The sequence below is a fragment of the Malaclemys terrapin genome, chromosome 1 (genome assembly GCF_027887155.1).
Source record: "Malaclemys terrapin pileata isolate rMalTer1 chromosome 1, rMalTer1.hap1, whole genome shotgun sequence".
NCBI classification, from domain to species: domain Eukaryota; kingdom Metazoa; phylum Chordata; order Testudines; family Emydidae; genus Malaclemys; species Malaclemys terrapin.
Genome location: NC_071505.1, coordinates 131287163 through 131305574, shown reverse-complemented (window position 1 = coordinate 131305574; position 18412 = coordinate 131287163). Strand labels below are relative to the sequence as shown.

The 18412-nt window shown below is 42.6% G+C and overlaps 1 protein-coding gene across 2 annotated transcripts in view; it reads right to left on the bottom strand.

The window, feature by feature from the left end:
• Window positions 1-18412, bottom strand: part of VWF (von Willebrand factor) — a 248017-nt gene that overhangs the window by 96655 nt on the left and 132950 nt on the right. For both annotated transcript variants that reach the window (XM_054039064.1, XM_054039074.1), the window contains exons 27-30: window positions 18150-18285; window positions 12678-14065; window positions 9141-9260; window positions 7701-7844 (exon numbers count right to left, since the gene is read on the bottom strand). In XM_054039064.1, coding sequence (XP_053895039.1) covers window positions 7701-7844; window positions 9141-9260; window positions 12678-14065; window positions 18150-18285 — 1788 coding nt within the window. The remainder of the gene's footprint in view (window positions 1-7700; window positions 7845-9140; window positions 9261-12677; window positions 14066-18149; window positions 18286-18412) is intronic.

The following is an 18412-nucleotide window of genomic DNA, read 5'->3' as shown; positions in this document are numbered from 1 at the left end:
GTCAGGAAGTGTCCTTTACTTGCACTGCAACAACCTCAGTAAGTCAACCATGGCCTTATGGTTCAAGGAGGTGGTTTTACTGCGTTGCTGTGATGGGGCACTTACATCAGCCAGGCACCTAAAATAAGGGCCTGGACTCCTAACTTTAGGCACTTATTTTTTGAAAAACTTGGCCAGTACTTCCAAGGGCTACTGCAGTGATGCTACACCTCCTTCTTTCAGAGAACCCATGCAGAAATCTTCATATGATTTTCTGAAGTTGTATAGAACAAGAAATTCAGATACAATATAATAATTAAAAATTAGTCTCCAAATAGATGCGGTGCCTAGATCATAGAAGGAAAGGGATAACATCATGGTGCTTATTGCATATGATTTTAGTGATTTCTTTTTCCTAACCCATGACTCTCAAGAAAGGTCCTGAATAAGCTTTTCCATGGCCTACCATCTATCTCAGCACTCCCTGAACAAGATTGTAGAGTGAAGATAAAATGGCTGGATTAATTTTTAGTAAATCATTTGATACAGTGATGGACAAACTCTTACTTTGAAGGAGTAGTTTAAATTGGCTTGGCTACAAGCATACTGCAAGGACTGAAAGCTGATTAAATGAGCACTAAAAAAACAATGATAAAAGGCAATATGCTGAGTTGGGTGGGAATTGTTGAATGGGAAGCCACAGGGATCCACGCTAGAGCTTGTCTTATTGAATACTTTCATTCATGAACTGGGAAGGACGGGGAATGCAGCATGTTAATTAGAATCACAGATATGAGATTGGAAGCAGTTAGGAGCATTCCCAGTGAATGAAGAGAAAGTGTACAACATGACCTAGAAACACATTAGAAATATGGGCAGGATATAACAAAATGAGATTCAACCTGGAAGAAGCCAACCGAGGGAAAATATATTCCAATACATTAATGGTGTCATGGGGAGACACTGGGAAAGCAGAAATTGCTTAAAGATCCTTTTCTTTAATTTTGTCTGAAGTGAGGGATAAGATGTAAAATCCATTGGGGTACTGTAGGGTTGTGAGAGACAAGGGAATCCAACTAGGCTGAGGTTCCTGCATAAATCTTATAAAACATGATCTCAAATGGGCCCAGTAGTTTCACTAACACCTCCACAATGGTTTTAACCAAGGAGGTAAAGTTCTGCAGAGGTCTTAATTACCAGTGCCTATGGAAAACTGCCTGGGAAAGAAGTCAAAAGAAATGGTTCCTAAGTACCCAAGAAGGGTAAAGCAACAGCCACTTAATCAGAAGCCAGTGGCCTGATCTGTTTGCCTACCTGTGGAGTTATTCCTGACCCCTTAAATCTGTGTTTAAATCTTAAATTAGGACTTGTCTATACAAGAAAGTTATAACAAAGGTTGTGAATTTAAAATGTAATATCTATTCCAGAATAACTCCATGCCGGGACACACTTATTGCAGAACAAGGCCTGGTCTACACCTAAATCTTAGGTCAACCTAACCACGCTGCTCAAGACTGCAAAATTTTGTGCCCTGACCAGCATAATTAGGTTGTCCCAACCCTTGGTGTAGACATGGCTAGGTCAGTGGAAGGATTCTTCCATCGACTGAGCTACCACCTCTGGGAGAGGTGGATTAACTAAATTGACCAAAAAAATCCTTCTGTCAACATAGGAAGCACCTACACTATTGCAGCACAACTGCAACGCCATAGGTGTGCCACTGTAGCATAGAGACAACCTAAGAGTGCCCTTCTCTTGTTTAGCTTAATCCACTTCCAATCTCCTAGCTATTTCAAAATAACTCACATGTAGACAAGCCATTACCAATTGAAGCTAAGTTAATATCAGCCAGCTGTAAGATAGATCTCATTATTATAGTATCTGCACACCTCAAAACTTTAAACAAGTTTATTCTCACAACACCCCTGCAAGCTAAGAAAGTGCTGTTATCCAAATGGAAACCCAAGGCACAGAGAGCCTAAGGGATTTGCTCTAGGTCACACACAGGAAGTCTCTGGTGGAGTAGGGAACTGAACCCAGCTCTCCAGAGTCAAAGGCAAGTGCCTTTACTACTAAACTATATACATCTTTGTCCAACTGTCCATACAACTGAAACTATTTAAAAACAGATCTTACTCCAAATGGTACAATGTTTGTGTTTAGACAAGCCTTTAGATTAAATAGCCCAACCACTTGGTGAGATCATTTATTTCCTTTCATCTAAACTTGAACAATTCTTGTCCCTTACTGACATAGCTGTGCCAGTAAAAGCAGCAATGTAGAAGCAGTGATACCATCAAAAAAGTCCTTTTACTGAGATAGCTTTATACCAGTTCCCCGAACAAAGTAACTGTCTCTCCATAAGGAGGGTTTACTGTGATAGCTCCAGCAGTAAACCCTTTTCAGTGTAGGCAAGGTCTGAGGGACTGCGAAGAGCTCCTGACACTTATTCTGGACAACTCTGGTTGCCACTAAAACCATCTGTGGACCCCAGCCTCTATTTCTGTAGGAATTTCTGAGCAAGGCAGTCATGAGTTAAAAATGTGATTGTAAAACATGTTAAAGGATCAGAATCTCTTGCTCTAGATTCAAGTTGGCCACCAATGTACCTAACTGATATAAAAATGAAAAATTTGAACTGACAACTCTGAGTCTTAATGTGAGCCTACTAGACTGTCTATGGACAAGTCACCCTTAAATATTTAAGAATCCAAAGAGGCAATGAATCTTATCCAGGCCTGGTAATCTGTTAGAACAAGTGAATTTGAAGTTGTACCTTCTGAGGAACCAGAGGGCTTATACAGCAAACTGTTTATTCAACCTTAATTATGACAGAGCATGTTCAATGCTGTGCTTTAAATATGTAGGTGTCCAGTGCTTAATCTATAATGAAAGAAGTTCTGGGGCTCAAGCAATGTTTTCACATTCATCACTGATGCAGCAAGCTCAGAGGTGCTGAGGCTATGAACTGCCAAGACTAGAGATGCCGGGGCTCAGCCCTGGCACAAATTAAGCACTGTTGGTGTCCTTGACAACTATGAAATAAGAATATTACAGACACAAAAGAAAACTCCTTTAAAAGAACATTATTAAGGTTGCAAAAGTCAAGCAACAAATTATAGGGAATACCAGAATTAAGGCTGCCTGTGCAACCTAATTTGGCCCCCTTGTGTATATGCATTATGATACAGTCTTTAATTACATGATCACATACTATTTTTTTCCACAGGATCCTTGCCTCATTCAGTGCACAGGATGGATGGCGCTCTCTTGGTGACCAGCAATTCAGTTTTTTGTTTTCTCCTTATTGTTAATGTGTAGCCTGAGGCTTTATTTACTACACACTGTTCAAACCCTGCTCTGGACACAGAATTGGTAATTTCCTCATAGGCATTTCTATGGTGTTCATCACTGTAATACCTGTGAATAATATCTTCACAACACCATTGTGAGGACAGGAGGCATTAGTATCCTGGTTCTACAGATAGGGAGCTGAGGTATGGAGAGATTAACATCAAACATGTTCACTAATTTGGAGTGCTTGAGCTGAGACACGTAGGACCTGAGTTTCAGAGTACTTAGCATTAGACAGCACTTTTTATATTCAAAGCACAGCTCCCATTGCAGCTGACAGTGCCCAACACTTCTGAAAAGCAGACCTCAAGGTCTGAAGTCAGGCACTCAGAAAATGAGGAACTCACAATTAGTGATCATCTTTGAAAGTGACTTGCCCAGCATCACGTAGAAACCCCGTGGCAGAGGCCAGGGATAAAATCCAATTCTCCAGTGTAGCATTCCACTGCCTGCACCATGAGACTGTCCTTTCTCTTCTTGCAGTCCCCTGCCTCATTCATTGCATATCTTCCAGCTTCTGCAGCAAATGATGCAGAGCTGCTACAGATAACATCCTCCTTTATTACACAGCCCTGATTCATCCCCAGAGCAGGTCAATCCTGTGTACTGAATGAGGTAGAGGTCCTGTGCAAAAACTAGTATGTGATCATGTAATTAAAGACTATCATACTGAATATGACCAAAGGGAGTGAATTAAGTTTGCACAGGCAGCATTAATTCTGGCATTTCCTTACTTTTGAGTCCTTGATTTTGCAACCTTAACATTATTGCAATGTAGGTTTTTTTGATGCAATTTCCTACGTTTTAAAAATCTTAAAAATTGAAACAACAAAAATTACATCACAGAACCATATTGAGCCCCAACAGGGGTCATCAGCAGGGTTGGGATCTTTACATGCACATTTCAGTCCTCCACTACTTAAGCTAACAAAGTAAATGGTAGCAATTGTAGGATCTAATCTTCTATGTGCACCTGCCACTAGAGGGGATGCAAATCTTTGTCAGTGGGTTTCACAGGAATTTGCTAAGGAAAGGCAAATGAATATTGAGATTTAGGAACAGTGTGTTCACTCTTCCTGTAGGGGACTATGGTCTAGTGGGTGCAGATCCCTTTACCCCTATTCCCCTAGCATCTCCCTGTCCTATTCTGCTCATATCCCTTCATCACTGCTGCTATCCCCCCAGCTCCTGCCCCAGTCCCCCTACTACTTTTTTACTCCTTTCCAACTCCCACCTCTTCCTGGTTTGCCACCCCCACCCCACACACCTTCCTCCTATCCTGTACCCCTGACTCCTACATTGCTCCTGCCTGACTCCTCCCATCTTCCAGCTCCTGACTTTTAGTTCCTACCTCTGTCCCTGTCTCCTGCTTATGAGCCCCCACACTCCTATTTTCCCCCACATTCTGAGAACAGGAAATATTACTGTAAAGGTAAATACCAGGATGTGGCAAAGCTCCCCCTTTTAATAAAACCGCATCCACTCTATGAGGAATTGGAACCCTTACTACATTGAAACCTCTGCAAGTGTGGCCCTGCCAACCTGCGACACGCCCCCAGCTCTGCAGCTTTGATACAGCTAGCTGTTTGTAAATTGTAGGAACACTAAAGAGTTATCATGCATGTAGTTAGGGTTACCATTCGTCCGGATTTACCCGGACATGTCCTCCTTTTGTGTGCTAAAAATAGCGTCGGGGGGAATTTGTAAAGCACTCACAATGTCCGGGATTTCCCCCCCGCAGAGCAGAGCGAGCGGCTGGGAGGGCTGCAGGGAAGTCCCGGGCTGGAGTCAGGAGCAGCTGTAGAGGAGCCGGATCCGCCCTGCATTCTGAGCCGGCAGCTCCCTTGCAGCCCAGTCCGGCAGCACTGTGCAGGGCCAGACTGGGTTTTGTTGTGCAGGGCCAGGGACCGGGTTTTGTTGTGCTGGGGAGCTCAGCCAGGTGTCCGGCTCGGCTGCACAGAGCCCAACACTCTGTTCTGAGCAGCAGGGTAAGGAGGTCAGGGGGCAGGAAGGTTCTGGAGGGGGCAGTCAAGAAACGGGGGGGGGGCTTTTTGGGGGGAGTGGAGAAAGTTTTGGGCAGTCAGGGTACAGGTAGGGGGTAGGGTCCTGGGGGGCAGTTGGGGGGGGTCTTAGGAGGGGGCAGTTAGGGGACAAGGAACAGGGAGTCTTAGGTAGGGGGTGGGGTTCTGGAGGGCAGTTAGGAGCAGGGGTCCCAGGAGGGGGCAGTCAGGGGACAAGGAGCAGGGGGGGAGTGTTTGGGAGTTCTGGGGGTAGCTGTCAGGTGGCAGGGGTGGGGAGATGGATCGGAGCAGTCAGGGGACAGGGAGCAGAGGGGTTTAGATGGGTTGGGAGTTCTGGGGGGGGCTGTCAGGGGGTGGGGAGTGGTTGGATGGGGCGTGGGAGTCCCAGGGGTCTGTCTGGGGGTGGGGGTGTGGATAAGGGTTGGGGCAGTCAGGGGACAAGAGGCAGGGAGGCTTAGATAGGGAGTGGAGTCCTGGGGGGCAGTTAGGGGCAGGGGTCCCAGGAGGGGGCAGTCAGGGGACAAGGAACGGGGGGAGGGTTGGGGGTTCTGGGGGGGCGGGAAGTGGGAGGGGCAGGGGCGGGGCTATGGCGGGGCTCCTCCCGTCCTCTTTTTTTCTTGCTGAAATATGGTAACCCTAATGTAGTTCACACCCTGAGCATCAACAAACAAGCTACCTGGAACTATGCAAGGGCCTAAGCAAAGAGAGTTTTACCAGAGGGACCAATCCTGCAGCTGTTCCTGACATGAATACCCCCACTGACTGTAAAGGGACTACTCACAATGGTATGGGCGTAAGGATTGCACAGGATCATGTTTAGAGTATGGGAGAAACTATGCAAATGAGAAGCAGCGATGCTGGTATTGGAGTGACAATGCTGGTTGATGTATTAAACCCTTGAGCATGCCCAGGATGAACGAAGGATGAGATTTTCAAAGCCACCTAATGGATTTTAACACCCAAATTGAGGCATCCAAATCTTGTAGGCAGCCTGGATGTTTCCAGAAGCCTGAACGCTGGCAGACTGAGCTGAGTGCTCATGCATTTACCAAGAGCACTGAGCCTTCTAGTCCTGACTCACGGATGCTTATTAAATGCTCTGGGATGCAGGATCAAGACCACAGTGACTGACTTTACTTGCTTGGGAGGAGCAATTTCTATTCCATTCAGGGTCTCAGACCACCTCCCTCATTGTGGTATCTGAGTGCCTGCCAATGAGAAATAAACAAGTCACTGGCAGCTGTGTAAAGAATCTCCAAGTCCATCTCTTCTCCCCAGGACAGGACCATGTTTTCGTTGCTTATCCTGCTAGCCTTTGTAGCTTACTATACATTACATAGGAGACTTCATGAAACTTATCTATCTGAATATAACAATTTCTCCCACAAAGAGCTTGTAGAAGTCTCATCAGCCATCTGGTATTTTTATTTCTCCAGGCTGAGAAAGCAATCATAGCCAATCCTCCTGCGAACTATGGAGGTCAGGTTTTATTTCTCACTTTCCTATAGCAATAACTCTTTACAGGATGAAGTAGGCCAAAGACCCTAAAATCTGTACACTTCTCTGCTCTTATAGGACCCTGATGCTTGATGGCTGCCAGACAGAATGTGGTTCCAGTCCAGAAGAATGAAATTCTCAGAGTATTTGGTCAAAGGCCTGATATATTGTAATATAATTTGCATTTGTTGAACCTACAACGGGAAAGCTTACACATTCTTCCCAGGACCATAAGGGAATTTGGGTTACCCAGGAATATTAGGACAAACATAGACATGTTTCTGGGTACAGTTTTGTGGAAGTCATTGAAGCTGACAAATTGGTGATGATCTAAATCCTAAATTACCATTTTCCTTCACTTGCCTGAGAGATACATAACACATGAATACTGAGAACTATTCTAAGGAATAAAGAAAGTCATCGTCTCCTTTCCAGTGTAAAGTGTGGTATGCTATGATCTTTGCAACTCTTAGACAGACACGTTTTACAGTAAACTGAAACTCCTTGCCCATAAATCAACATGAATGAATTATGAAAGAATATATTCCTAGTGCACCACACTAGCACAGAACCATCTGTCCAAGATAGTATGCAGTGTTGTTGTAGCTGTGTCAGTCCCAGGATAGTAGAAAGAGAAGCTGGGTGAGGTAATATCTTTTATTGGACCAACTTCCACTGGTGAGAGACCTCACTTTCGAGCTTACACCGAGCTTTTCTTCAGGTCAGAAGTTGGACCAATAACAGATATTACCTCACCCATTTTGTGTCACTAATGTGCAAGATAGTGTTTAGGATCAACCTACATTTAAAATTGTTTCCTCCCCCACACACATCCACACAATCACTTACCTAGTTTGCTGGGACCTTGCTCTCTTTGCTGAATTGAGCTCACCCTATTTAGAAGATTTTTACTCTCTTGTGGCATGTTCCATGAAATTTCGAGGGTGTTTGCCCTTGCATACTGGAGAACTGACACTTGAGTCGAGATATTGCCTGAAGCGGAAAGCAGAAGACAAATGATATAAATAAAAGACAGTCCATCTGAACAATTTAAAAATAAATCTGAAGTCACACTTAATATTAAGTAGAGTTGGTTGGGAATTTTCCATCAGAATGATTTTCTGAAGGAAAATGCAGTTTCCAGAAAATTGAAGTTTTCCACAGGGAAAAAGAATCTCAGTGTTGATAAAAAAAATTGCATTGAGAAAAATTTAAATGACATTTTTTATTGTGTCAGTTTGACCCACACAGGAATATTTTGTTTTGCTGAACCAACCTGAAATGTTTTGTTTGAATCAGTCCAAACTGCATTTCCCTAACAGTTCATTACCTTATGGGAGTTGTCGTTTGGGTCCCATTCTCTCCTGTGCCCTGATTCCATGGTAGATTAAAGAGACTGGTGGTATTTAGCCAAGATGTTCACATCAAGACCAAACTTTTCAAGCAATAGATCCATGCACCTAAGCATGGGAGGGAATCATGTTGTCAGGACTGGGACATAAGCAGCATGTCTAGTGGCTGGAATCAGAGTCAGGAGCCATGCCAAGGGCTCAAGAGTTGGAGACCATGGTCAAGGATCAGGAACAAGGCAGGAACCAGAAACAGGTCAGGAAAGCAGGAACCAGAAGCATGGCAAGGAAGCCAGCTTCAGGAGTCAGGCAAGGCATGGTCCAATATAGCAGCCAGGTAGAGCCCAGTTGTGCAGACAACTTCCTGTGCCTTTCTTGGGTTTAAATAGGAAACTCTGACCAGAGGTCCTGCCGCTCCTCCACTCAGGACCCAGGAAGGTCATCCTGTTGTGCCTTCAGGTTTCCTGGTCTCTCCGCTTGGGTGGGAATAAGGCAGCAACAGTTGCCTGGGAACCCTGCGGACCCAGGTTTGAGACCTGTGGGTTCATGACACTTGCCCCCTTGAAACAAGATATTATCCCCCTCCCTCAAGAATGTAGTCAGGACATTCCCACTAGTTATCAGCCAGGATGGATATGATTCTGACCCACCAGTACTGGAACCAAGTGCACCACTTCCTGTATCTTGACAAAAGAAACAGCTTAAATTTCAACTGACACCAGGATGTTCCTCATCCTCCTTGGACACGGTCACTAGAATGGGAGCCAACTGAAATCTAGGGGATCACTCACACATTGAAATTTAAGCTTCAACGCTTTTTTTTTTTGGTTTAAATCGGGGTGTATGTGTAAAGTATCAGGGTCAATACTGTCATGGCCCTTACACAAACAAAGCAAGAGTAAAAGAAAACTGTGTTAGAGTTAAAGGGCTCTTTACTTACTGATGCCATAGTTTTCAATAAATGCTTTTACAAAACTTTTCATTTCCTCAAACTCTGATGCTCCAACACTGGAACTTCCATCCAGAAGAAACATGATATCCATTGGTCTGCTGCAAGGTTCTGAAAAGAATATAAAAAGGCTTCTTACAGGGCCGGCTCTAACTTTTTTGCTGCCCCAAGCAGCAAAAAAAAGCGCCGCCCTGCCGAGCCCCCCCCCGCCAAGCGCCGCGCCACTGGAACCCTCCCCCCCTCCAGCGCCGCGCCCCGCCCCGTGCTGCCCCCCGGCCGAGCACCGCGCCGCCGGTGCTGCCCCCCCGCTGAGCACCGCGCCGCCAGAACCCCCCCCGAGCGCCACGCCCCGCGCCGCCCCCCCCGCCGAGCACCGCGCCGCCGGAGGGCCCCGCCCCCCCCGCGGAATGCCGCGCCACGCTGCCCCCCGCCACCCCAAGATTGGCCACCCCTTACCAGGAGCCGCCCCAAGCATGTGTTTGGTTGCCTGGTGCCTGGAGCCGGCCCTGGCTTCTCATATAAGATAGCCATACCAAGCGTCTGCTGAATAAGGAAAGGAAGACGGAAGGAAAAGGACAGTAGACAACTGGAGTTTGGGAAAACAGTGGGGCAGTGTTCTGTTGATAGAAGCAGTAACTTTCTCTATGTCAGAACATACTAAGCTGTATGTTCAGCATGAGAGCTTTGCCCCCCAGGTCTCCAAGTAGGACATCTCACGAACATTCCTGAACCCAACAAATCTTTGAGGTTTTGCTTTACTTGGCAGTGGTGAGGCCTCAGCTGATATGCCAGGTCCATTTTTGAGCACCACACTTTCAGAAGAGATGTGGACAAACTAGAGACAGTCCAGAGGACAGCAACAAAAATGATAAGAGGTTTAGAAAATCTGACCTATGAAGAAGGGTTGAAAGAACTGGGCATGTTTTGTCTAGAGAAGAAAAGGCTGAGGGGGAACATGGTAAGAGTCTCCAAATATTTAAAGGGTTGCTGTAAAGAAGACAGTGATCAATTGTTCTCTGTGGCCACTACGGGTAGGAGAAGTAGAAATTGGTTTAGTTTGCAGCACAAGAGATTTAAGTTAAATATTAGAAAAAAACTTTCTAACTATAAGGATAGTTAAGTACTGGAACAAGTTATGTAGGGAGACTGTGGAATCCCTATCACTGGGGCTTTTAACAACAGATTACTTATTAGGGATGGTATAGGTACATTTAACCCTGCCTCAATGGGGGATGAAGTAGATGAACTCTTGAGGTCTCTTCCAGCCCTACATTTCTATGCGTCTGATGAAGCGGGTATTCACCCACGAAAGCTTATGCTCCAATACATCTGTTAGTCTTAAGGTGCCACAGGACTCTCTGTTGCTTTTTACATTTCTATGATTCACAAAAGTTTCATGGTGAAATAATCAAACCTAGAAGCAGAGAGAGGAAGTGATTTTAACCTCTGATGGGCAGGCAGATGAAAACAATATGGGTCCATCAGCTATTCTTTAATGACCTGAAAATCAAAAAGGAATCCTATAAAATGTCTAAACATGGACAAATTACTAAGGAGGTGTACAAAAGAATAGCACAAGAATGAAGGCTAAGGCACAAAATGAATTACACTTAGCAAGGGACTTAAAAGGTAATCAGAAGAGGTTCTTTAAATATATTTGGAACAAGAGAAGGATGAAGGAAAGTGTAGATCCTGTACTTAACGGGAAAGGAGAGATAATAACAGATGACATCAGAAGACTGAAGGGTTTAATGCCTATTTTGCTTCACTCTTCACTAAAAAGGTTAATGTTGACCAGATTCACAACACAATTAATATTAACAACAAGGGTGAAGAAATGCAAGAAAGAATAGGTTAAAGAATGTTTAGATAAGTTAGATATAGTCAAGTCAGCAGATCCTGATGACATTCCTCCTAGGGTACTTAAGGGACTAGTTGAAGCAATCTCAGAACTATTAACACTTATCTTTGAGAACTCCTGAAGGACAGATGAGGTCCCAGAGGACTACAGAAGGACAAACATAATACCTATCTTTAAAAGGGGAACAAAAAGGACCTGGGGAATTTTAGACCAGTCAGTCTAACTTTGATACCTAGAAAGATACTGGAACAAATTATTAACAATCAATTTGTAAGCAACTCCAGTACCATAGGGTTAAAAGGAATAACCAGCATGCATCTGTCAAGAACAAATCATGCCAAACCAACCTAATTTCCTTCTTTGACAGGATTACTGGTTGACTAGCTAGGGAAGAAGCATTAGATGTGATGTATCTTGATTTTAGTAAGGCTTTTGACAGTCCCATCTGACATTCTCATAAGCAACCTAGAGAAATGTGATCTAGATGAATTTACTATAAGGTGAGTGCACAACTGGTTGAAAGACCATATTCAACAACAGTTCACTGTCAAATTGGGAGGGCATATCTAATGTAGTCCGTAGGGGTCAATCCTAGGTCTGGCACGATTCAATATTTTCATTAATGACTTGAATAATAGAGTGGAGAGTATGCTTCTATAATTTGTGGATAAAACCAAGCAGGTGGGGTTGCAAGCACTTTTGAGGACAGAATTAGAATTCCGAATTGACCTTGACAAATTGGAGAATTGTTCTGAATTCAACAAGATGAAATTCAATAAAGACAAGGACAAAGCACTTTACTTAGGAAGGAAAAAAAATCAAATACACAACTAAAAATGGAGAACAACTGGCTAGGTGGTGGTATTTCTGAAAGGTTTCTGAGGGTTATAGTGGATCACAAATTGAATATGAGCAATGTGATGCAGTTGCAAAAAAGACTAATGTAATTCTGGGGTGTATTAACAGAGCACTGTATGTAAGAGACAGGAGCTAGTTGTCCTGCTGAATTTTGCACTGGTGAGGCCTCAGCTGGAGTGCTGTGTCCAATTCTGAACACCACACTTTAGGAAAAATATGGACAAATTGGAGAGAGTCCAGAGGAGAGCAAGAAAAGTGATAAAAGGTTCAGAAAACCTGACTTATGAGGAAAGGTTAAAAAAACTGGGCACATTTAGAAACAAAAGACTGAGGAGGGACCTATTAACAGTCTTCAAATAGTAAAGGGCTGTTATAAAGAGGACAGTGATAATTTGTTCTCCATGTCCACTGAAGGTAGGGAAAGAAGCAATGAGCCTAATCTGCAGCAAGGGAGATTTCGGTTAGATATTAGGAAAAACGTTCTAACTATAAGGGTAGTTAAGCTCTGGAATAGGCTTCCAAGGAAAGTTGTGGAATCCCCATCACCGGAGGTTTTTAAAAACCAGTTGGGCTAACACCTGTCAGGGATGGTCTAGGTTTACTTGGTCCTGCCTCAGCACAGAGGGCTGGACTTGATAACTTCTCAAGGTCCCTTCCAGTCCTACATTTCTATGACCGTAAGTTCACCTTCCACCCCCACTCCGATCAACTTGGACAGCAATATGCAAAGCAGAATCCATCCCTGTTTCCAGAGAAAGCCTGATGAGAAAGAGAGAAAGAAAATACGTAGAAAATATATCCAACTTTACCTGGAGGTTCTGAGGGCAATATGGATTTATTTGAGCAGCACGTTTTCAACACTAAGCCAGGTGCATCTTGAGTAAGGTTCTTATAACCATTTACGATTATTGGGGTGTGCCGTTGACTGATCATCTCAAGCTCTTGAATGTTCGCATTGGGGGTAATACCTATAGGGATCACATTTATGCCACTCGCAACACGTGAGATGACATCAGTGGCAGGGTTTGCAGTTACCATGTACACTAAGTGTGGCACTTGTCCCCTGCCTCCATTGTCTGTGGTAAATGTGTGTTCAGAGACATAGCTGAGGGCATTTCCAGTGTTGGTGGCATTCCCGCCTTGGTACTGTATCTTCTTCACCACCTCAATAATGTCTTGCTTTGACTGTGCTTCACTGAAGGAGTACTCAACAATGACAGTGTACGAGTACTGTATGATAGTAATATGAATGGTTTCTTCTCCTATGTCCATTTCTCTGATAACTTTTGCAATGAACTTCTTGATTATATTGAAGTTCTCCTCTCCTACTTTTTCAGACCCTTCAACAACAAAAGCTATATCAAGCACTTTGGAAATCTTTTTACTTGGCAATGGGGTTGTAGCTAATCTCGTGGACTCCGAGACTGGATAGTGTACCATCACATTAGCTGCCCGGGGCGAGACTGTAATAGGTTTTTGGGTGGTAGTTGTTAACACATCACTTTCTTCAGGTACAAGATCACACAGGTAATTGATTATTTCATCCCTGTTTTCCATTAACTCCTGTACATTGTTCATTATGAAGGCCTTGTTTTCTGGCCACTGCCTTTCAATTAGCTTGATTTGCTCCATACTAATAGACGGTCCAATTCCTACTGGTATTACTGTGACTTTCTTCTTTTGCAGAAGAGTGAGGATGCGCTGAATATTTCCTGGAGACTTGCTGGCTGTCAACAACAGAGCAATTCTGGCAGCATTTGTCCTTGGTGCCTTTCCAAACACATGGAATACAATATATTTAAGCACTTCAGTGGCAGAGGCAACTTCTCCACCAGTGTATTTTATGTTTTGGACAATTTTCCTCATCTGAGATTGTGTTTTAATATCTTTGAGCCCAAGATAGATGTTGGAGCCAGTGCGGTATTCCAGAATTGACACTCGGATTTTCTTTTGGGAGATGTGGAGTTTTTCCATCATGCTAATTATGAAAGCTTTTAACAGTTCAAAGTCCTTTTCTGAGAGTTTGTTGGAACCATCCATCAGAAAGGCCAGGTCCATCATTTTGCTGCAGGAGTATACACGTGTCCCTATGTCTATATCTGTTTCTTCTGTAGCAACTGGTGTTGGTATAATGATTTCTTCCTTTCTCTCTTCTGACTCACAGGCACTACATGTTAAGTTCTTTCCTTCACAGTGACTGCAAGAACCACCAAAAAACTAGCAGTAAAATGAACTTTGATAACAATACACCACCCCTGATTTAATACAGTTATATCTTATATAGAAATGAGTAAACAGACAAGTCAGCATGAACATATAATTTGCCATGCCAGATTGGATCTATGGACTATCAAGTTCCATATCCTACCTTGCTCAGTACTCTATGATCGTTGCTCAGAGGAAAGAAAACTGCCACCAATGGCGCTACATGGCAAATTGTGCATAGTGGGAAAATCTCCTTATTCCTACAGCAATCCTGGGACACCCAATAATGGAATCATTACTTATGGAAATACACTAATGTATGCATGCAGGAAGCATGTGAAAAGTACTAAGTTTATTAGATAAATGTCTTTTCCCCAGCTGTTTTTGACTGAACATTCGTCATATCATGGAAACATGACACCAAGTGGAGGGCTACATAGAAGTCACTGGGATTTGTAGGCACCACTTCTGGTGAACATGGCCAGTGGATTTGGTTTGCACCCTCTGGTTGTATCTTCACTAGGAAAAAAGGTTTATTCTTAACTTGAGTTATCTAACTTGAGTGAACTAACTAGAGGTAAAATCCTAGTGAAGACAAGGCAGTTTGTAATTGAACATGAGTTAGCATGCTGCGTTAAGGACTTTGAGGGAGTCAAGGGTTTACCTTGACCTGCTAACTCATGTGAAAACTGCACACTGCCTTGTCTTCACGAGAATTATACCTCAGGTTAGTTCGCTGAAGTTAGCTAAGTCAAATTAAGAACACACCTTTTTTTCCAGAGTGAAGGCCAAGCCCCTCTGGACTGTGCCTCATGTCATGGGTCTGTTCACACCTGAAATCTTAAACTGAAGTTTCATACATAGAAAACCATCCAATTCTAATGGCCTTTTGTCATTGTCATTATGAAATCAATTAAATTCACCTGGATCCCTTTGCTCCCCTTCCTGTGTTTTTAGATCTTATTATTACTCTTATTTCTCTCTCACACAACATTGCCTTTTTCTTATTATCTTGACTTTAGATTTTGCCATGTGTATTTTGCTCCTGTATTTTTTATTTTACCTTATTTTTCTCCTCTTCCCTGTACTAAAATTCTTCTAGCTCTTTTCTTCTCTTTCTCTCAGTCCCTTTTCTCTTCCCTTCTCCCAAAAAAAGTAGGAGCTGCCCTCTCTTCCTTACTCCTATTCTCTTTCCTTACTCCTCTTCTCTTCCAAATCTTCCCCTCCACTCATATCCATTGGCACATTCCCACTTTTGCCTCCTCTGAATGTTCCCATCCTTTTTTCCACTTTCTTTATGGGCCTCCATTTCTCCCTTATTCCTCTCGCTTCACCTTTCTCTCTCCCCCATAAGTTTTCCCATCTACTGCCCATCTCCCATATCTACAGCCTTGCAGGAGATTGCTTGTGCTCCCTTTCCATGTCTTCAGCAGCTTCTACATTGCCAAATCCATCTGTTTTGTGCTCTTTGCTCTGCCTGACTGAGGAAGGAGCACACCTGAGCCCAAGCACAGGCTAGTGGAGTACCACTCAATGCATTTTTCCAAGTCTATTGGACAGTAGGAGACACAGAATAGGGAAAATGTGTGAAATGGCATTTGTCCCTCCAGAAATACAAAAGACACTAGAAAAGATGGAGAAAATTCAGGATTTTCTGAAGAATCTGGGCAGCTGGGAGGTTCTTGGTTTGGTTTTACGTTTATTAATGCTATAACTATGGTATTTTCAAAATTCTTTACCTATTGAATCAGATGCACTGGGGATATTTGATAATGCACAGAATACACTGAGCAGGATTCCTCAGTAATCTCCACTATGAAGGGCACAATTGAAGGCTCCAAAACCACTCAGATCATTCATAGTAGTGATGGACAAAACAGTCTGGCAAAAATTAGATGTATGCCAAACCTCAGAATAGAGCAGGACCAGAAACAAAGCACGTTTTGGATTCAAATACTTTTGTAATCTCTCTCAAGTTGTTTCTAGAGCTCCCATCACCACAGTATGTAAGATAGCACTATGGAGACACTGCTGGAATTTTTCCTCACTGTTAAAACAGAGGAGCAACACTCTTCTAGCTCACAACTCCAGGCAATGAGAGCTGTATATACTGTGTGGGATCAAGGACAAAGCATAACTTCAGTGGAGTTTCTCAGGATTTACAGTGGAGTAACTGAGATCAGAAACTGGTCCATACTCTTTAAATTATGGTTTTGCTCTGAAAATTTGCTCTAAAAATTGAATCTTGTGGTTCCACCTTTGTCATCTTTCAATGAGCAAATGTGTACAGTTTATAAGTAAAAGATTTGCTTTTTCCTAACTGTCAGAGCTTCAAATTCCAACCCGGGATCTGAGAGACAAGCTGAATTCTTTCCTTCTCACACATTATCACCAGCTTCCTTGGGCCGGCCAAACTCTTTCCTCAATGGCTCCTCTGAAATTTTGCTGTCTTCAATGTGGTTGCACAAGCATAACTGTTTGGAACTTAGTAAACAATTCTGTTGAATATGCATGTGAAGGGAGGGATTGCAGCCTCTTCCCTCTGAGCCATGCCAGCTTTGCACTGTTAACTAGAATGATGGGCAGTAAACACTTATTTTCTTCACTAATGAAAGCAACCCAGAGAGCAGACTACTAAGTAAGAAGATGCCATTTTTCAGAGCAAAACAGCATTTTAAATGTGACATCCAAATTCAAGCTCTCCCAAGGCTGTGTTCTTTCACGTTGCTTTTAGTTTCTTAATTGAAGAATACACAACTCCCTTTGGCATTTAGCATATTGTAACATATATGATTTATTATTTTAATCCTCATGCAATATTTTGTGAATGAGATTCCAATTTCCTTTGGATATTTGCTATAAAATTCATTTTTGTACAATATTTTCTATTGTTTGTACAGATGGTGTAGGCATCTAAATTAGGTGACAGCTACGTGCAAAGATGTTTCCCTAGTGAGGTAAGTTTACATAATGTTCTAAAACCTTATGTGAGTGGTGGTTAGTGTATTAGCATTAAAGATAAATTATTATTAAGTATTGTGAAAATTAGGGAACTGGTTTACGTAGATGCATTTTTGACCTTTTGATGGAATTCAGGGCTTGCAATTTATACTGTTAAAAGAAAATACATTACTTAATTAATCAACATAACAGAACCAACTCCATGGGGCTTATAAAACAGAGTTGGTTACTACCAGTGACAGGCCAGAGATTCAAAGTTCAGACACAGTCTGAACTTTCAAAATGTTCAGGGTGTTTGGATCTAGGGTTTTAGTCTGAGCCCATAGTTTTTGCAGATCTACATCCACTTCTATTAAATGTGGGCAAATTATGTTGTGGAAAACTTTCTTATATTTACAGCACTATGCCTGACTAATGGAAGTATCCATCCATCAAAGGGCTGGGTATCTGAAGAATGCCAAAATTATGGATGCTAGAGAGCTAAATTCACACTTTTATGCACCTTGATACTGTACAGGACACAAAAATAATGAGTTCCTCCCTCAAAGCAATGTAAAACCCTGATTCTGCATAATGCTTACCCTACCATACATGATCCCATTGACTTCATTAAGCCTGGTTGCATGTACTTACAGGACTGGGCCCTAGAATACCTTCAGTAAATCTTGGGTAAGTTACTTTTCCAATTACAAAGCATAACCTCCCAGCACCTACTCGTCTTGGTGGCGTTCTAGAGAGATCACACATTCATATCCTTAACTTCATATAGGATTTTAAAGTATTGAGATAGGGCCAAATTCTGATACCTTACTCATGTTGAATAGTATCTTATTCCAAAAATGGAGTCAACAGAATCACTCGTGGAGTAGGGCTAGGTTTTTCAAAGCAACTTATGGAGTTTTATACCTCATTCCCATTGAATTTCAATAGAATTTGCGTGCCTAATACCTTTAGTCTTGTTTAAAATTTTCAGGTTCTATGGTGCATGAAAAAGGGCATCATATTCAGGCCCCTAATAGTACATTCAAAACTATATTCACAGTATATTCATGAGAATGCACTTGATTTGTGCCCTCATAAAAGACACTCGTGTTGAATAAAAATCTATATCTTACCATGATAGACAATGTTCATCATCATCTTTGTTCAAAACAACCCTCTTTCCATGGGGGATCCTGGCACCTTCTAATATACATACAGGACAGCTTTCTGGATCAATACATGACTGGGATAGTTCATCAAGTATTTTTCCTGTTTTAAAACAGCACAGCAGGGTTTCATAAGTTGCAAAGCAGATGTTAAGCTGATCATTGTATTTAGCAGCTTTAAAAATATGACAAGATCAATGATACTTGGATTGGGCTCAAAGGTTCAGAAC